At 44.0% G+C, this 20,316-nt stretch overlaps 2 protein-coding genes across 19 annotated transcripts in view; one reads left to right on the top strand and one right to left on the bottom strand.

The window, feature by feature from the left end:
* The first annotated feature begins 67 nt into the window (after nucleotides 1–67).
* On the top strand, nucleotides 68–7,060 carry LOC120050379 (all trans-polyprenyl-diphosphate synthase PDSS1-like). 3 transcript variants are annotated; one of them, XM_038996964.1, is made up of 11 exons: nucleotides 68–244; nucleotides 1,403–1,458; nucleotides 3,417–3,552; nucleotides 3,708–3,838; nucleotides 4,246–4,387; nucleotides 4,654–4,765; nucleotides 5,021–5,130; nucleotides 5,231–5,311; nucleotides 5,443–5,556; nucleotides 5,736–5,816; nucleotides 6,039–7,060. In XM_038996964.1, the coding sequence occupies exons 1-11, from the start codon at nucleotides 92–94 to the stop codon at nucleotides 6,177–6,179; spliced, it is 1,257 nt and encodes a 418-aa protein (XP_038852892.1). In that variant the 5' UTR covers nucleotides 68–91; the 3' UTR covers nucleotides 6,180–7,060. The 3 variants fall into 3 exon arrangements, with proteins under 3 accessions (XP_038852892.1, XP_038852893.1, XP_038852894.1); XM_038996965.1 differs by lacking the exons at nucleotides 68–244; nucleotides 1,403–1,458; nucleotides 3,417–3,552 and adding an exon at nucleotides 3,984–4,041 and having other exon boundaries at nucleotides 3,749–3,838; nucleotides 6,039–6,179; XM_038996966.1 differs by lacking the exons at nucleotides 68–244; nucleotides 1,403–1,458; nucleotides 3,417–3,552; nucleotides 3,708–3,838 and adding an exon at nucleotides 3,873–4,041 and having other exon boundaries at nucleotides 6,039–6,179.
* Nucleotides 7,061–9,082: 2,022 nt separating this feature from the next.
* The window catches only part of LOC120051079 (abl interactor 1-like), a 62,451-nt gene continuing 51,217 nt past the window's right edge, over nucleotides 9,083–20,316 (bottom strand). For 4 of the 16 annotated variants that reach the window (XM_038997711.1, XM_038997712.1, XM_038997713.1 and 1 more), the window contains 5 exons: nucleotides 18,686–18,796; nucleotides 15,889–16,140; nucleotides 13,775–13,861; nucleotides 11,331–11,519; nucleotides 9,083–10,972 (listed from right to left, as the gene is read on the bottom strand). In XM_038997711.1, the coding sequence (XP_038853639.1) occupies nucleotides 10,797–10,972; nucleotides 11,331–11,519; nucleotides 13,775–13,861; nucleotides 15,889–16,140; nucleotides 18,686–18,796 (815 nt within the window). In that variant the 3' untranslated portion in view covers nucleotides 9,083–10,796. Of the gene's footprint in view, nucleotides 10,973–11,330; nucleotides 11,578–13,774; nucleotides 13,862–15,888; nucleotides 16,141–18,685; nucleotides 18,797–20,316 lie in introns of those variants that run through there. The other 12 variants (XM_038997716.1, XM_038997717.1, XM_038997719.1 and 9 more) reach the window with 6 other exon arrangements.

Here is a 20,316-nt window from a genome sequence, read left to right as displayed (position 1 = left end):
CTAAAACGTCATGACGTCAACCAACGTAATTTCAGTTCTTCTGCTTCCGGCGTCACATTGTGTAATATTTTCCAGCTATGTGTGGAGGAACATGGCGATACCGTGGAGGCACTGTTGGAGGTGGACTATAGGCGCTACGAGTACAAGTGTACTAGAAACCATATGCGGTTTTAATGGAAGGTCTGCTACGTTTGCTGCTTCGTCTTTCCGAGGAACAGGGGCCGGCACTGGCTCGGGAAAGGAGGTAGGTAACGTGCGCCCGTGTCAGTGCCAAGATTTCGCCGGGCGGGAGTGCTGTCAACTCAATCAAGGTCAACCAGTATATAACCTGCAAGTTGATCTTCTTAATGGGTTGTAGCTTGCCTTGTGTAGCTATATTGGGATTTAGTCCAGTTTATTCCAGTTGTTGTAGCGAACTAAAAACATCTATATTTTATGAAGGACATTGGTTTTGTAGATATAGTTACAGTAAAGATTGTTGCTATATGACAAGATGGTTTGGATTTCTAGCTAGCCATATCTTGCTGGTTTGTTATGCATTCTCAGTTTAACTAAAGGTCAAGACAATTCATGTCATTGCAGGCTACACTGTACCAAGCCTTGCACTTGATTTTTCTCACTGGCTTAACCCTTTTAGTTCAGAAGGGGCACTAGGTTGTAGGGTTGGGCCGATTGTATGATTAAATCTAATAATATAATGATATTTGACAATGATATATCGTCATGTCCAAGACTATACTTTATTCCCCTCAAACTCAGCCAGCTCCACTTTGTTTTTTCATCGTTCCCATCTAACCAGGGACTGATTTAGACCTGGGACACCAGTTGGGTGGAATGAATTATCAGGTAGAACACAGAACCAGTAGGCTCTGGACCTCGTAGGGTAAGAGTTGAATACCCCCTGCTCAATTCGAACTAAACAAATAAACAATGTGCAGTTTTATAAGTTAGGCTGTATCAAATATGTTGAAAATGAAGTGAATGACCTAAGCCTTATTTTTTGGGGTCATACTAAGATTATTTAATGAGAACGCGACTGCAATTTGTTTGCTTATTTACGATATTATAAAGTCTGGATTTATCTAGTCATTAACGGAACAAAATGATTATATCGGATATCGCAAAATTTGGAGTAGCTTATCATAGAAGAGGTGTCCTCAAATGTCACCCAACCCTACCATGTTGTTACTAGACAGAACTGTCAGTGGGTAGCCTACATTGCTTGGTCAAGAGTATGTGGTTCATAGCCTAGAATAACCTAAACTAGGCTACCTCACAGTGGCGTCATGTCCTTCAGTAACTTGAGTAAAAGTTGTCAAATACCCGCCTGACTAAAAGTTTGGCTACATGTGCTTAAGTTGTTGTACTCAGGTTATTCATTTGTGACATTGATTTCTTTCAGGGACTGTCCTCCAGGCCTGTAGACACAACCTCAATAGGCAACTATATATTGACAAGGTGAGTCTGAGATTGAAATATGATATGCAGTAATTTATATAGATAGAGAAATATGATATACAGTACCACTCAAAAGTTTGGACACCTACTTATTCAAGGGTTTTTATTTATTCATACTATTTTCTACATTGTAGAGTAATAGTGAAGACATCAAAACCTATGAAATGGAACATATGGAATCATGTAGTAACCAAAAAAGTGTTAAACAAATAAAATAAATGTATTCTTCAAAGTAGCCACCCTTTGCCTTGATGACACCTTTTCCCACTCTTGGCATTCTCTCAACCAGCTTCATGAGGAATGTTTTTCAACGGTCTTGAAGGAGTTCCCACATATGCTGAGCACTTATTGGCTGCTTTTCCTTCACTCTGCAGTCCAAACCATCTCATTTGGGTTGAGGTTGGGTGATTGTAGAGACCAGGTCATCTGATGCAGCACTCCATCACTCTCCTTCTTGGTCATATAGCCCATACACAGCCTGGATTTGTGTTTTGAGTCATTGTCCTGTTGAAAAACAAATGATAGTCCCACTAAGCGCAAACCAGATGGGATGGTGTATCGCTGCAGAATGCTGGGGTGGCCATGCTGGTTCAGTGTGCCTTGAATTTTAAATAAATCACAGACAGTGTCAGAAGCTAAGCACCATCACATCTTCTCCTCCATGCTTCACAGTGGGAACCACACATGCAGAGATCATCCGTTCACCTACTCTGCGTCTCAAAGACACGGCGGTTGAAACCAAAAATCTCAAAATTTGGAATCATCAGACTAAAGGACAGATTTCGATCTGTCTAATGTCTATTGCTCGTGTTTCTTGGCCCAAGCAAGGCTCTTCTTCTTATTGGTGTCCTTTAGTAGTGGATTCTTTGCAGTAATTTGACCATGAAGGCCTGATTCACGTAGTCTCTGAACAGTTGATGTTGAAATGTGTCTGTTACTTGTTAGGTTCTAAATGAACTGAGTAAAAACTCACGGACGATTAGTAAAGCTCAAACCAAGTTTATTCACCCAAAGGCTCAGACAGCTGAACAGACAAAGACATGTTCCCACCAGCACGTGTGTGTATATATGTATGTATGTGTGTATGTATATATGTGTGTATGTGTGTATATATATATATATATATATATATATATATATATATATATATATATATATATATATATATATATATTAATTACACACACCAATTTGGGTGAAGTCTCCTCCTTCGCTCTAAACATTACATATTTATTGCTAGGCAGGAATTTTGTGATTTGGGTAATTAACTGTTCCTCTTCCCTCAACGTGACCTGACCCCGTTCCTCACTAATCCACAGCTCTCCATCCTTATCAGTGACTGCAACCATGTGATTGCCTTTCCTTTACTCAATACATTCCAAGCTTAATTGTCTCCACCACATACATTCCTCCTACAGATAACCAGTAACTTCTGGTGTAGAAACCAGACTGTGGCATTCCTCATTTCCATAGGATACCTGATGATTAACAATGTTTAGAAGTCAGAACCTGTCACTTGAACTCTGAAGCATTTATTTGGGCTGTAATCTGAGGTGCAGTTATTCTTATGAATTTATCCTCTGCAGCAGAGGTAGCTCTGGGTCTTCCTTTCCTGTGGCGGTCCTCATGAGAGCCAGTTTCATCATAGCGCTTGATGGTTTTTGCGACTGCACTTGAAGAAACTTTCAACATTCTTGACATTTCACGGAGCGACTGACCTTCATGTCTTAAAGTAATGATGGACTGTCGTTTCTCTTTGCTTATTTGAGCTGTTCTTGCCGTAATATGGACTTGGTCTTTTACCATGATTCTATATGTGTTATTTTATAGTTTTGATGTCTTCACTATTATTCTACAGTAAAGAAATCCTTGAATGAGTAGATGCGTCCAAACTTTTGACTGGCACTCTAAATAGATGTGATAATTGTTATATGTACATGTGCATATTTATTTTACAGTAGGCACAAATCAAGGTTGCTTTACCCCACACCAAAGCCTTGCTGCAGCAAAGGGATACACAGTGATGCCAAGCTGAAGGACCCGTTCTCACTAGCCCAAAAAGACTTGAATCATTTGTATGATGATATTAAAAAGGTAAGTCGCCTGACTTGGAGTTGTCATGTAGCATGGTCACAGTGGCGTGGGCTACTTACTCCGTCTCATTTAGCTTCTATGCCCAGTTCAGACTACTGTGACTGATTTTTAAAGTTATGTAACCCCAATAAAGGTGTCATTTCTGTTCTTCACAGGAGCTTTTTGTGTCCAAATCAGAGCTGAAGTCCTTATGTGACTACTACTTTGACGGGAAGGGCAAGGCCTTCCGACCAATGATAGTGGTGCTGATGGCCCGGGCCTGCAATATTCACAGCAACAGAGACGGGTAAGATATTATCCTGGGTATTGTGCAGTGAACTAGGTAGGTAGTATGGATACTAGGTACATACATGCCTGGTAGTAAGTAGCCTAATGGTCTACAAGAGGCAGACTTGGGTGAGAAACTATGCTAATGAAATGTATCTATCTAGCACACACACCAGGAACCATTTGGCACAAGTGACTGGGGAGAATAAACATTTTAGAAAGGTAAGATAGGCTGTACCCTTTGATTTGCTGTTTAAGACTTCATTGCCGGAGATGGATGTAGGCTATTACAGTTGAAATGAATCATGCCCATGCTATTTCATTGCAATAACCATGTCATAAAAGTATTTATTCAGGCTGCCCTTATCAGTGATTGTCTATTGAACCAATAGGTGTGACTATGTAGTTCTCTGTCTGTCTGTGTAGAGATCTGCTCCCAGGTCAGCGGTCCATAGCTATGATCTCTGAAATGATCCACACCGCCAGCCTGGTCCACGATGATGTCATCGACGGCTCGAACAAGCGGAGGGGGATGACTACCATCAACGAAGTGTGGGGGGAGAGAAAGGTGAGCGGAGTCCCCCGACCTGGGTTTTGTCTGTTAGCAGTAGCCAGTCATGGTGTCATATTACACACTACACTAAGCTATTCAACTACAACATATGCAGTTCATGTTATTGAGGGAAATGGTCATATGAAATGGCCCAAGTTGTCTTGAAAATATGCAAGACAAACAACTTTTGTACTGCGTCTTATGATAAACTAATACACCCTAGTTGTGAGATCGTATGACTGTATGGTTTTATTAATCATGTGTTCTCTATACTCTCCCAGGCCATTTTAGCTGGAGATTTCATCCTCTCGGCAGCCTCCATGGCTCTGGCCCGTATCGGCAACAACACAGTGGTGTCAGTGTTGTCTCAGGTCATAGAGGATCTGGTGCGAGGTAAGGACCCAAACAAGTATGTTGCGCAATATCGTTGTTGCGTTGCACAAGATATGCAGTCCGTTTCAGTTCAAACTGTTTATTTTTATCCGTTTCCTTGGCTGTTTCAGTTACTGTACACTTTACCAGAACTACACAGTCAAGACTGTTGTAATGCAACGCTTCTGATTCTGTAAGGGGAAATGAGTAATCAACATTCAAAGCGTATAGGAAACGCCATCTCTGTTCACACTAACATATTTGTTGATGTTCCAGGGGAATTCATGCAGCTGGGCTCCAAGGAGAACGAGAGCGAGAGATTCAAGCACTACCTCGAGAAGACCTTCAAGAAGACTGCCAGTCTTATAGCAAACAGTTGTAAAGCAGTATGTACGTTCTATCTCCACAACAATAACAGACTTGCAGGAAGTCCTAGGGCAGAACTGAAAAGGTGTGTGTTGACTGGCTGTCATTTTTCCATTCAAGGTATCTATTCTGGTGAACTCGGATCCAGAGGTACAGGAAATAGCCTTTCAGTACGGGAGGAACGTAGGCATCGCCTTTCAGGTACATTTCTGATATTTGCTTTTGCCTCTTGAATGGGTGTTGTATAATCTTCTTACTTTTTAATATATATATTTTTTTATAAATGAATGAAGTTATTAAAGTTGACTTCATGTTAATTCTGTGTGTCCTAGCTGGTGGATGATGTGCTGGACTTCACAGCATGCGCCAGCCAGCTAGGAAAGCCTTCGGCTACAGACCTTAAGCTGGGCCTGGCCACCGGACCAGTCTTATTTGCCTGTCAACAGGTGTGTTTATTGTGAGAGTTGAACAGTCAACCTTTAGCTCCCCATATGGGAAATGAATAACTCTTCTAGTTACTGTCCAACATTGCTATTTCTAGATTGAAACACAGTGACTGACTGGTATGTATGTATGTGCCTAACTGTGTAGTCTGTGACAGTGTATTTTACCGTTTACACTTTAGTTTCCTGAGCTGCATGCTATGATTATGAGGCGGTTCAGCACCACTGGAGACGTGGATCGGGCCTGGCAGTATGTTCTGGAGGTAAGGCTGTTGATGACGATGGACGGACACATTTCTACCTTTGTGAGAATTGCGTGTATAAAAACAATCTGGAAATTCTATTGGTCCTATGGTTATGTTGTCTGCCTCTGCATTGCTTACTATTTGGGGTTTTAGGCTGGGTGTCTGTAAAGCACTTTGTGACAACTGCTGATGTAAAAATGGCTTCATAAAATACACCCGCCTGGTTTCTCTTTCCCTCAGAGTGATGGTGTGGATCAGACCAACTACCTGGCCCAGAGCTACTGCCGGGAGGCCATCCGGCAGATCAGCCTGCTCAGGCCCTCCCCGGAACGGGACGCCCTCATCAGGCTCACTGAGATGGTCCTCACCCGCGACAAGTGAGGCTTCACTACAGGCAGCTACCTGTCCTGTGGAAGCCCCCCCCCCCCCCCCCCATGGAGGGTTAGATGACAGGATGATGAGGAGGGAAGGTGGTTAATGTTTCATCAGTGATATTCCCAGTGGGTCCTGATGGAGCACTGTTTATGCAGCTTTTTGTACATAACTAAGTTAAAGATGGAACTAAACGGTGCATACACAGGTTCTTCAGGACTGACTTTTGAGTGAGATGCACTGCTTCACATTACCCATGGCTTCTTTCTCCCCTCTGGAAAACCCTTAGGTCCTCACAGAAAAGAGTGATATGTTATTGACACCAGTGGTTTTTAATGCTAGTCCTGTAGGACCCCTGCGTCTACAGGTTTCTGAACCAACCCCCCCCCCCCCACCTATTCTTCAATTGAACTTCAACAAAGCGTTCAAATAGCACGTCATGAGGCATGAACACAGACCTATATGCACAGGGACCCTCCAGGATCATTGTTGAAACATGATTTTCAGTGTATACAGTACTGTAAATGCAGCCACCGCCCTACCTCCAACCGGCAAGACTGTATTTGGTCATCAAAGGCGGTTGTTATTACACGTGAGGCTTGGGGCGGGATGGACCCTGCAGAATCACTCCAAGATGGAGTATCATTATTGTGTGTGTGGATCTGTATTAAGACGTTGCTCGAAGATCCGCCCGCAGTCCGCACCGTAACGGCCAAATGTCAAACGTTTGTCAGGGTGACTCTTGTCAATTGGAGAATGTTATATTGTAGGTATTTCCTGTCACAAGTGATTAAAGGTCCCAAACAGTCATTCTGATTCCCATGTAACGTAGCCTTTTGAGTGACTAAAACATCACCCACAATATTTTTAAGTTTGAGAAATATATACACTGCTCAAAAAAATAAAGGGAACACTTAAACAACACAATGTAACTCCAAGTCAATCACACTTCTGTGAAATCAAACTGTCCACTTAGGAAGCAACACTGATTGACAATACATTTCACATGCTGTTGTGCAAATGGAATAGACAACAGGTGGAAATTATAGGCAATTAGCAAGACACCCCCAATAAAGGAGTGGTTTTGCAGGTGGTGACCACAGACCACTTCTCAGTTCCTATGCTTCCTGGCTGATGTTTTGGTCACTTTTGAATGCTGGCGGTGCTTTCACTCTAGTGGTAGCATGAGACGGAGTCTACAACCCACACAAGTGGCTCAGGTAGTGCAGCTCATCCAGGATGGCACATCAATGCGAGCTGTGGCAAGAAGGTTTGCTGTGTCTGTCAGCGTAGTGTCCAGAGCATGGAGGCGCTACCAGGAGACAGGCCAGTACATCAGGGGACGTGGAGGAGGCCAACAACCCAGCAGCAGGACCGCTACCTCCGCCTTTGTGCAAGGAGGAGCACTGCCAGAGCCCTGCAAAATGACCTCCAGCAGGCCACAAGTGTGCATTGTCAATCAGTGTTGCTTCCTAAGTGGACAGTGTGATTGACATTGTGTTGTTTAAGTGTTCCCTTTATTTTTTTGAGCAGTGTATTTTTTTCTCTCATGTCAAACTACCAGGAAGTCTGAAAATATTGAGTCAGTGGGCGGGGAGCTAGTAGGCTGAGTGGGCGGGGAGCTCACCTTGACAGGCGTTCCCAAGAACCGCCTATGTCAAGCAACATTGATGCAGTGTTAGTGAGATTATCTCAAGCAAATTTGCTGAAACACAAACATCCAATCCTGTCATATATCAAATCATGGTTTCACTAATTGTTTGGTTATTGTAACTATCAATGTAGACAAAATGTTGGCTATATAATTTAGTGAGCTAGCCCAAATGGAATTGTCAGCACTGTTTATCACGCTAGCTAGCTGGTTCACCTTGGACAATTTCAGTTGGGCTTTTTATTTATTTGTGTTTACAAAACATTAGGAACTACCTTCCTAATATTGAGTTGCAACCCCTTTTTGCCCGCAGAACAGCCTCAATTTGTCGAAAGAGTTACACGGGGATGTTGACTCTAATGATTCCCACAGTTTTGTCAAGTTGACTGGATGTCCTTTGGGTGGTGGAACCATTCTTGATACACACGGGTAACTGTTTGAGTGTGAAAAACCCAGCAGAGTTGCAGTTCTTGACACACTCAAACCGCTGTGCCTGGCACCTACTACCACACCCCGTTCAAAGGCACATACATTTTTGTCTTGCCCATTCACCCTCTGAATGGCACACACACACACAATCCATGTCTCAATTGTCTTGAGGCTTAAAAATATTTCTTTAACCGGTCTCCTCCCCTTCACCTACACTGATTTGAAGTGGATTTAACAGGTGACATCAATAAGGGATCATAGTTTTCGCCTGGTCAGTTTGTCAAGGAAAGAGGTGATCATAATGTCAAGAAGTTATTAATTTTTGTTTGACATGTGTCTTAATGTAATGACATGAACACTGCGTCTGAGTTGTGGGCAACCCATCCCCTGCTTTTGTTCCATCCTGGCTAAAGACATAACTAGCTATCACCCAGACACTTAAATTGAGGAAACCTCTAATTCTATTTGGTGACACGCTGCAGTCACATTCTTGCGCCAGTGGGCTAGCTACCGGTAGGTACTTACTTAAATTAGGTATAAGATGTTGGTGTATTAAAATTAGGCTTTTTGTGATGTCACAAATCCCTTAATAATCCTGCCTCTTAGTGTTTGACATGGGGGAGAGCACCAGTAACTTTCTGATCAATGTAGAAGCAACATCCATTTGTCCTACTTTGATCTGGATTCATGAAAAACTGATTTTTCACTGTTCGGGACTTTTAATAAACCCAGGCCTTAACATCCACAATGACTGTGTACTCACATTAAAAGTTATTTTTTAAAGTCAAGCTTTACCTTTGTTTTCATTCCCAATTACCACGCCACTACGTAGTACATAGGACAACGGTTTATTAGAAAAGACTGTACATTCATTTTTCAATGAACATATATATATACAAACTAACGGCAGAGAGGAGAGCTTTGATATTTCTACCCATTGAGCTGGAACATAACATAGCAAACAAAGTATCAAGGCATTAGCTGCTACAACCTGAAATGGTAAACAGTGACAAGCGCAGTTACTTTCATGTTTTGAGTACGGACAGGAAAGACATCATGTAGGAAGAAACTGGTGAAGTCTGCAATTTTGCAGCTTAACCTTCAACTGATAAACACCTACCTGAATTGTCATGAAGCAATCGATAGTCTGTCATTCCTAAGGGATAATTACAACTATAAATGAATATGGACAAAGTGGGTGGGGTCAATTTGTAACAAGAAAATAAAAACAATTTGGCATCAAGATATCCAGACCTGAGTTACGAAACCAAACCGTTACAGGTTAAAAATGACAGATCTAAAACTATTTTTACTTTGTGAACTGAGGAGGTATCCGAGTTGTCATATTGGCCTCCATTTTTACGGAATAGTAAAACATCACGACAAAAGAGTTTGAAAACTGAGCCCACGAACACTGTATGAAATACAATCTATCTTAATCCATTTATAGTAGCTTACATTATACTTAGGCCTACAGAGTTCATTTTCATTCAGATTAGTAAAACATTACTGTGACGTATTCCTTAAGCTGGATATGGAACTAAAATAGTCGAGTTGCTTTAGATACATTACCATATGGAACATTATCATGTAAATTGAATAAATGTTTAAATACAAATTAGAGCATTTAGAAAATAAGACCATCACGTCAACAAGTCCGAAAATGGCTTTTATATCTAGATAATTCAATCAATAAAAAAATAATAAAATGGAAATATTACAACAAAATGGAAGCATAATGGCATTAAAACGTAGAGGTTATACATTTTTAATTTAGCATGCTTTACATCCAGACTTAATTTCAGGAATGACTGAAATAAAAAGTAAAAGGTTTTGTTATTCATAAAAAGCCACTGAAGTTTGAATTCAACATCCAAAATGGATCCGCCTTGTGATTGTGAGAACCTTGATTATACAAAACAGAATCTTCTGTTGGACATTTGCATGTGTGGCATGTAGCCTGCTTGAGATACTGTGATTAGCATTTACACTACAGACACCCAACAGGCTGCAGCTCACTCACATTATATACAATTAGCAGTAGTAACACTTCCACTGAAGGTGTGCACACAAGATCACCAGAATGCCTACATATGCTCCATATAGCATAATACTCGATACACAAAGAAATCAAGATAAGCTCATGAATAATGTATAGGTCAATAGATGTCGACAAACGCTAATGAATAGTCGGGGTCAGATGTTATGTTGCGCATATGTAGACAGGAAGAACAATAAAACTTAAATGTCCTTCAGCTAGTTTTACCGTGGTCTTTGAAAACATCTTTACACCACAGCCCTTGTGAGCAAGTCATCAGCCTTATCCTATTCATTCTTTGTATACTTTATAAAAATGTCCCCCAACCCACCCATAACACCTAAATAAAGTAAATTGTTTTATTTATTTGCAATCAGTATAAGGGAACAAGCGTTCCGTCATATCCAAAATCACTTCTCTTAAGATTGGTATGGTCAGACTCCTGTTTTTATTGGTATCTGTAGTAACCTAGATATGACTGAATCAATATACTGGAGTAGGGGTGCCTTCACTCGGCATAGTGCATGATGGACTCGACGTAGTTGCCGGGGAACAGGCCCGTGACCCCGCTGCTTAGGCCCTCGAACCAGCCGTCATCGTTCTTCTTGATGATGTAGATGATGGCTCCCTCCACGAAGCTCAGCTCATCTTCTTTATCTGCTGCGTAGTCGTAGATGGCCACCACTGAGGAGGGAAAAACATCAGTGAGGGAACATCTCAAATGCATTCCCTTTTGATCCCTCACCTCAAAACCCATTGGATGAGGTGGTCAGAGGTCCCTCCCACCCTGATTTTCTCATCCGGTGGGTCTTCAGAACAAGGTGAGGAAAGAGGCCGCAAGGAATCAAGGAAATGCAATTGAGATTCTCCCTATTAGAGAAAGAGTTTGCCTGAAGACTTTAACCTATTAAGCATTAAAGTGCTTCAGTATTTGAATAGTGCAGTGTAGTTTAAATAAATGTGAATGGTATGGTAGGGAGGGAGGGAGAAGAGCCGCGCTCAGTAAAGAAGAGTGGTGTCAGTATTGATCCCTGAGGCACACCTTTCTCTATGTAGCTCTTGGGCGCCCACTCGGGGTCTACGTCAGCATAAGGGTCGTTGTAGTGCACCACAGCTGCTTCCTCTTCCTCCTCGTAGTCAACTGGCGGGGGTGGAGGAGGGGGAGGAGCCTCATCAAACATGGGCAGGTCATCCGGCGGAGGAGGCGGAGGCGGAGTAGGTGTGTCCGCAACTGCCAAACGGCAGTAGAAGGGAGGGGGCAGAAATGAGATTAGGAACGCTGCCTGAAACTGGGACGAAGGAAACAGCACATTACATATGGGCTGCACATGCAACCGAGAAAACCATGCAAAACCATGCAATCGTAGCAGAGCAACATGCAGGGGTGTGTATATGCTAGGCACCGATGGTTAGTCGGTCAGGGACCAAATGCACGACAGCGAGTTGTTGGCATGCCGATTTTGACCGTTGTTCCTCCAGGTCACTTGTTCAAGTCACTTTTTAAGAAATGTAATTTAGTTGCAAGTGTTCTTTGCCACTAAGGCAATGCTGCACTTTAATGTGAACTTGTTTGGACACTTTCCATCATCTTCCCACAACATTTGAGTTCTCTTTTTGGTTAAAATTAATGAGTAATGTCAAAAACAATACAATAGACTGCAGCCTGAAAAGTAAGTTATGAGCTCTCTAAATGAGATGCTTAATTAGTATGCGTGGATCGTGGAAGTTTACCTGCATAAATCTAACATGATACCATTCATATGTTGTACCAAAGGGAACAGGAGCTAAAATATTCTCAGGGTTGTGTATATCAAAGGGGATGATATGGACACTATTCCAAGTGGTTTTTGTTTTACTCCATCTACTGGAAATTAAAGCCGTCATACTCTTAAGAAACACCAATAAAATGGTGCTATTTCAATTCTGCCCGTAACACAAATCTGTCTAACAATAGCAGGCTAAGCTTCTTTAGCGTTACATAAAAGCATGCACACTATTTCTCTGTTGATCACACACACAACAAATTCGCATATGTTAAGTCCTTCCGCTCATACAGTGCATTTTTTGAGTGAAATTATACTTTATACTTAACATTTGCCTTATCGTACACGTGGGACTTTGTGGAAATACCATTTCAGCTGCCAATTTCATTGTACATTCTCCTAAATAATCCTGGAATGGAGCACTGAAGAAAGCAATGGGTGCCAATGGTAATAAGAATGTGTCTATCAGAACTACTTATTAACACAGACAGTAGATGAGGATGATGATATTGAGGATGGTTAGTGTCAAGCATAAGACTGACAAATAAGTGAACAGGCACAAGGCATGCTGTGTGTGATTGACAGATGGAGGTGTTCTACATCTACGGAGGTGTTCTACATCTAGTTCTACAGAGGTGTTCTACATCTAGTTCTACAGAGGTGTTCTACATCTAGTTCTACAGAGGTGTTCTACATCTAGTTCTACAGAGGTGTTCTACATCTAGTTCTACATCTACGGAGGTGTTCTACATCTAGTTCTACATCTACGGAGGTGTTCTACAGAGGTGTTCTACATCTAGTTCTACATCTACGGAGGTGTTCTACATCTAGTTCTACATCTACGGAGGTGTTCTACATCTAGTTCTACATCTACGGAGGTGTTCTACAGAGGTGTTCTACATCTAGTTCTACATCTACGGAGGTGTTCTACATCTAGTTCTACATCTACGGAGGTGTTCTACATCTAGTTCTACATCTACGGAGGTGTTCTACATCTAGTTCTACATCTACGGAGGTGTTCTACATCTAGTTCTACATCTACGGAGGTGTTCTACATCTAGTTCTACAGAGGTGTTCTACATCTAGTTCTACAGAGGTGTTCTACATCTAGTTCTACATCTAGTTCTACATCTACGGAGGTGTTCTACATCTACGGAGGTGTTCTACATCTACGGAGGTGTTCTACAGAGGTGTTCTACATCTAGTTCTACATCTACGGAGGTGTTCTACATCTACGGAGGTGTTCTACATCTAGTTCTACATCTACGGAGGTGTTCTACAGAGGTGTTCTACATCTAGTTCTACAGAGGTGTTCTACATCTAGTTCTACAGAGGTGTTCTACATCTAGTTCTACAGAGGTGTTCTACATCTAGTTCTACAGAGGTGTTCTACAGAGGTGTTCTACAGAGGTGTTCTACAGAGGTGTTCTACATCTAGTTCTACAGAGGTGTTCTACATCTAGTTCTACATCTAGTTCTACATCTAGTTCTACATCTAGTTCTACAGAGGTGTTCTACATCTAGTTCTACATCTAGTTCTACATCTAGTTCTACATCTAGTTCTACATCTAGTTCTACATCTACGGAGGTGTTCTACATCTACGGAGGTGTTCTACATCTACGGAGGTGTTCTACATCTACGGAGGTGTTCTACATCTACGGAGGTGTTCTACATCTAGATCTAGAGGGAAAAGAAGAGTGTGTAGTGGGCCTCAGGACTTACTGTTCTCCTGCACCCTGGCCACAAAGCCTGTCAGAGGTATCTGTGGAGTCAGCTGGGGCATGGGAGGAGGAGGGGGAGCGATAGACACTGGAAGCCGCCACAGGCGCACATCGACAGAGACAGACAGACACACACACACACCGGCACACAGACAGACAGACACCGACACCGTCAGACACGCCGACAGACACACCGACAGACACAGAAACAGACATAAACAAAACGAAATAGAGAAAGCAAGGATATAAAGTAGACAGAGGACAGATATCAGTCACCCAGAACAATATAGGAAAATATTAAGAGAAACAGACAGAATACCACCCCAACCCAAGTCAATGCAATACTCTAACAGAATTAAGAGACAAAGCATGTGTGACAAAGCATAAAAACAGTCTATGCTTGTGGTTTTTAGTTGAGAGACAGAGTCTAGATTCCCCCAGGTATTTAGTGGTACAGATTGAGGGATTAAAAAGGGATTAGGTTTGATTGTCGTTGCTATTTCCTGCTCCTAATCACAATCTGAACCAGATGATTGTAGTGTCGGGACACGACCAGAGAGAGGTGCTGCTAACCCTGGCTCTCAATGAACCAAGTTACTTTCACAACTAGTGGCGTGAAGAGTGCCACCAATCTTAAAAATAACCTGTAAACCTTAGAGGTCAGCATCGGGTTTATAAGGAATTGGGTGCCATTTTGAACGCAGTTCAGGTGGAAGAGTTCAGGTGGTGCGTGCGTACGTCTGTCTGTCTGTGTGCGTCTGTCTGTCTGTGTGCATGCGTCTGTCTGTCTGCCTGCCTGTCTGTGTGTGCGTGCGTCTGTCTGCCTGTCTGTGTGCGTGTGTCTGTGCCTGCCTGCCTGTCTGTGTCTGTATAGCATGTTGCCAATGTCCACACTGCCTACATTTATCTTGTGACAGTTTGATGTTTCGGTCTGAAATCAAATAAGGATGTTATGACATATTTTTGAAATGATTGGGGCAATATTTAATCGTCCATCCCAAATAGGTTACTGATAATGGTGGTTTAAGCTTGCTCTATAGGTGTTTGAGATCAACCCCAGGCCCAAGTCACGATCTTTACTGAACCAAGCATGTGACCGCGCCTCCATACACTCCCCCCTTTTAAACACCAGACGGTCTTTTACAGGGCAAGTGAATGAGAGAGGCGAGACCGATCACAATTCAAAAACGCACAGGTGGCTGCCGTCGGCTTGAGTTTCTCACATTTTATCCTAAGTTCTTTTGGCTTTTCCAGGACTTAATGACCTTACGGAGTTCAGTATGCCTCCACATCACCGAGACTGTGTGTGTGGGTTGTCCCACGGGAGTTTGTGTTGAAGGGTACAGTACATGACTAAAAATAAACACTGTGCTTAAGTTAATGGACACATTGAGCTGGAGTCACCTTGTGGAGGCTGGCTAGTACATTTTAGGAAATGGGGAGAAAAAAAAAAATCAAAAAAATCAATCATAAGAAATTGTGATTTAAGAAAACGTCATCTCGGATTTTCCAGCTGATACAATCCAGGCGATCGACATACGCAGGGATTGCAGAGTCACTGCTTTTTGGTCTCCGTTTCGATCGCCTGGATTGTATCAGCTGGAAAATCCGAGGACAAGAAAGCATTCTACATAAATGCACAAGACGTTCAACCAGAGAGAAATACCTTAACCTGCACTTTGAGACAGGAGGCAAGTCAATACTACTGCTTTGAAGAAACTACCCTTCAGGGCGATGTAACAGTCACCGTTGCCGGCATTTAACAACAAACCCAACGGCGCTGGCCTGCAAAGCCTATCATAGTTTAGAACGTGGACGACACAGACGTCTGTTGGTTTCCAGTGGTATTTCCCGCGAGTGTACATTTAGTATTTGTGTACCAGAGGGACATGCTAGGTGACATACAGATGTAGTCACAGTGATGTCATTAGCTTCGGTGGCACCCAGTAAGAGTCGCAGAACTCAGCGTGGGACAGTGAACCCTTTTCTAAGAGAGTGATATAGTATAACTCCCCTTTGCTAGGAGTTTATGAGAGGGAAGTTCCCTTTAGGGGGAAACTATCCATCTCCCGTCTAATAGAGGGCTGTTGGGGGGGGGGGGCATGAGTGTCTTACTTGAGTTGTGGGGGTAGGCGGGGGTGCCCCCATTAATGTATGGCTGCTGTATCTGCTGCTGTTGTAGCTGTAGGGCCTGCTGCTGCTGCTGCAGGGAGAACTGGGAGCTGACGGACGGCGCCCGGCGGTAGGTGCCCGTGGCCGAAACCATGGAGACCGAGGAGGTGGTGGAGTTGTGCCGTGAGATCTGCCGTGAGATGGTGCCGAACTGGGACATGGGGATGGGGCCTAGACCAGGCCCGGGAGCCACCGCTAAAGTAGAAAACACCCACAGAAAGAGAGAACGGGATAGAGGAGGGGAGGGAGAGTCAGAGAGAGAGGAAATGACAAAGGGGAGGACAGAAAGGGGGAGAGAAAGAGAGAGAGAGCCCAGCAAATGAATCAGTGACACCCAACAACAGAGTAGACCCAAAATCGTCAGAGCAATCATTGGATCCCCGAAGCAACTGAACCACCAATCACAGAGACCCAGAAGAGGGAAGGGGAAGGGACAGGCGACACCACAGCCAATCCTGATGGAGAAGGAGTCATGTTTATTTACACCCAGATGCATTCCTTTAGTGCAGAAACGTTTACTTCCATCCATCATTGGCTACAACCACAAAATCTTCACCCAAAAAGCATGCTTGATATAATATCAGTTACTTGTGCCCCAGTGTACATTTGTTTTGTAAAAGAGGCAGGTGAGAATAGAAGACACACATAATTTGAGGCTAGGAGACAGTTGAAAGGGGATAGCTGCTTAGGCTTCTCCTGTGGCGTTCTGGCACTCCACTGAACACGGGTTTTGGGCTCAATGAAATTGAACCTGCATTGCAGTAGTTACACAGTGACACACGTTATATGCTGTATTCAAATTGCAGGACTTTTCGGGCGATGTAAAAACGTGCACTAGATACACACGTCACAGGTAGATGTAGTTCTACGGTATGAGGAATTTTTCAGAAATACACTACATTTTAAGCACACACACACGTTTGCGGCGCAGTACAGAACAGATTTAAATTTACCCTGACTACAACCTATCTTTAAGTTTTCTAGAAGACTACCATTTGTAACGCGTCAACATTTTCACAACAATAAATATTACTGCAGCAGTTTTAAAGCATATTTCATGACTGTGTCGTCAAAATATTTGAATGAGAGAGTGTGTGTGTGTTTATGAGTGAGTGTGCAGTAAATATGAAAGTGTGTGTGTGTGTGTGTAGAATGTGTTTTCCTCCAGTTGGGTATTTCCTGTTTACTGGGTCAGATAACGGTAGCTCTCTGGAGAAGCTCTCCTCTCAGATACTGGTGAGTGAGTGTGTGTGTGTATATATGTGAGTGTGAGTGAATGTGTGTGTAGAATGATAACAGTAGCTCTCTGGAGAAGCTCTCCTCTCAGATAGTGATGAGTGGAGCCGGAACAAGTTGGGACTCAGGGGAACAGACCATGTCGTAAATATATAGATGAAAACATGTCCAGAATGTCCCTTTGACTGACCCTCGGTCTCTACGCGCAGTTACGGAACAATAAACCATGGGTGAGATGTGGTGGTAATTGTGACATGTTTTCCAATGTTAAAAGCTAACCGTTACCATATTCCAAAAGGGTTAGTCCTGAGGAAAGAGTTCATAAGATCCCACAATTCTGATGTTTTTCTTTGATGACCTGAGGAAAAAATATGTTTCTTTCTCGATTTGTAGCAGTTTTTTTTTTGTCTGTGGTAGCGGCCATCTTGAATGACAGCACAGGGTCATAGCAGGGTTATGCCAGTTGTCATAATTGATATGTTAGGATGCCACGACTTGTCATAACATGGAGCAACTGCTGCATGCCTATTATGGACAGCCACTTCACTCAACCACACAGACAAAATCTGCAACATTTCACATTGACAATACATCCAAAAACCCATACAACCATATATGAAGACCAAGGTCCATATTTACAAAGCATCAGTAGGAGTGCTGATCTGGGATCAGGGTCCCTTTTGTCCATATAATCTTATCCTTCAAAAAAAAAAAAAGCTAAACTGATCCGATATCAGCACTCCTACTCTGAGATGCTTGACACATACTTCAAAGCTATGACAGTCAATCAAATCAAACCCGTCACACACATTTGGAGCCCTGCTTCGGAAAAACACAACAGTCCCATAAGACACACACAACCTCAATTTGCTTCTGAGATGAAACAGACACAAGCCAGTTTAACCGACTTCATATGATCCCCCCAGACAGAGTCAAATCTACCACACATACGTCATTTCCAAAAGCACATGACACACTATGCAAGCAGGTCATTGGTTGATAAGTACCTGTTCAGAAGAAGTCTCTTCCCTTATCAAAGTGTGGTAATTTTGAACTTCGTAAAATCAATTGAACAAAGTAAATAGGGGTTGGTAATTTAATCAAATATAGCCCGGGGGCTGAATGGAAAATGTCCAAATTGAATTAACCTGTCATGCATACTGACTTCTGGAGCCTAGGGCCAGAAGAGAACATTGTTCCATTAGAGACTTCTTCAGTGCCCTGTCTGGGGCGGCGTGCCCCGTCTGGGGCGGCGTGCCCCGTCTGGGGCGGTGTCCCATTTGACATAACCTGGATGTAGATAGAGAACCAGAACCCAAGCACCACCAAGTGATCCCCACCACCGGATGGACCCATGGTTAAAACACCAGGCTGGAAGAGGCACACACACACGTGTAAACCCTCTAATAGCGACAGCCAGAGAAGAGGGGGTTTCGATGATTGTCCATTGGCGGCAGAGAGGAGCGGCGGTACAGCCTAGTGGTTGGTGGTTCTTTGGGCTCACCTATCACTGCTGGAGCCCCTGGGGTACCCTGCCCCGGGAGAGGAGGCGGCGGAGGAGCCTGATGACCAGGAAGTGGAGGAGGGGGGGGTGGGAGAGCGGACATTGGCGGGACTGAAAAGAGTGCGTCAGAACCGCTCCGTTAGTGACTGATTGGGGGTTTCAAGCTGGTTGGCAATGTTGGTGTTGGGTACCATCTCACAACACTTTTATATACGATTAACACATGAACATTTCATACACCAACCCCTTTGCAAGAAGAAGGCAACAGGCGCACACACACACACACACACACACACACGCCGCTGTGGCTATAGAGTATGGAGTGTGCGTTACCATGGTGACAGGCTTACAGACAGCTCTAGTCTTGCTGGCCTGATATCCTGTCACTAATATCCAGCTCCGTCTCCTTTCTCTCTCGACCTCAACAGGCCAAAAGTACACCTCGTCTCACACTTCCAAACTCCCTGTTCCATTTCCAACTACAAAACCACCTGTAGTCTTCTATTCTCTTTACCATTGAGCCGCCCCCTAATACAGGATGGCCTATTTACATACAGAGACAGCGAGAGAGACAGTGAGAATCTCAGAACACAATAGGTCGTTATGAGCCCTCTGTCCGGTAAGATTAGCTTTGTTCTAAATAACCCCTCTCTCTCTCTCACTCAGTCCTCCAGCAGCACAACTCATTTACACTTTGTTTACATTTTCCCCCCATTTTCCTCTCTCTCTCTCTGTGATGTGAGTGTATGTGTTCTGTGCATTTTCTGTCTGTGCTAGTACTCACTTGACTTCCTGATCTGGATTTTCAATGAGAGAGTAGTATGTGTTTATGAATGAATGTTTCTGTAGTCACAATGCACACACACACAGAGAGAGAGAGAGAGCGACACAGAGCGAGCGAGAGCGACACAGAGCGAGCGAGAGCGACACAGAGCGAGCGAGAGCGACACAGAGCGAGCGAGAGCGACACAGAGCGAGCGCGAGCGACACAGAGCGCGAGCGACACAGAGCGAGCGAGAGCGACACAGAGCGCGAGCGACACAGAGCGAGCGAGAGCGACACAGAGCGCGAGCGACGCAGAGCGCGAGCGACACAGATGGCGAGCGAGAGCGACGCAGAGCGCGAGCGACGCAGAGCGCGAGCGACGCAGAGCGCGAGCGACGCAGAGCGCGAGCGACGCAGAGCGCGAGCGACGCAGAGCGCGAGCGACGCAGAGCGCGAGCGACACAGAGCGCGAGCGACACAGAGCGCGAGCGACACAGAGCGCGAGCGACACAGAGCGCGAGCGACACAGAGCGCGAGCGACACAGAGCGCGAGCGACACAGAGCGCGAGCGACACAGAGCGCGAGCGAGAGCGACACAGAGCTCGAGCGACACAGAGCGCGAGCGAGAGCGACACAGAGCTCGAGCGACACAGAGCGCGAGCGAGAGCGACACAGAGCGCGAGCGACACAGAGCGCGAGCGAGAGCGACACAGAGCGCGAGCGACACAGAGCGCGAGAGAGCGACACAGAGCGACACAGAGCGAGAGAGAGCGACACAGAGCGAGAGAGAGCGACACAGAGCGAGAGAGCGACACAGAGAGAGAGGAGATTGGTGGCTTAGGAGTGATAACACATAACAAGATTCC

The sequence above is a fragment of the Salvelinus namaycush genome, chromosome 7, assembly GCF_016432855.1.
Source record: "Salvelinus namaycush isolate Seneca chromosome 7, SaNama_1.0, whole genome shotgun sequence".
Classification (NCBI taxonomy): Eukaryota; Metazoa; Chordata; class Actinopteri; order Salmoniformes; family Salmonidae; genus Salvelinus; species Salvelinus namaycush.
This window is presented reverse-complemented; position numbering and strand designations above follow the sequence as displayed.

Coding starts and splice junctions, on each gene's coding strand:
- LOC120050379 (XM_038996964.1), top strand. CDS start 92: ATGGCGATACCGTGGAGGCACTGTTGGAGGTGGACTATAGGCGCTACG. Junction 1,459..3,416: donor GGCAACTATATATTGACAAG/GTGAGTCTGAGA, acceptor TTTATTTTACAG/TAGGCACAAATCAAGGTTGC. Junction 5,312..5,442: donor ACGTAGGCATCGCCTTTCAG/GTACATTTCTGA, acceptor TGTGTGTCCTAG/CTGGTGGATGATGTGCTGGA.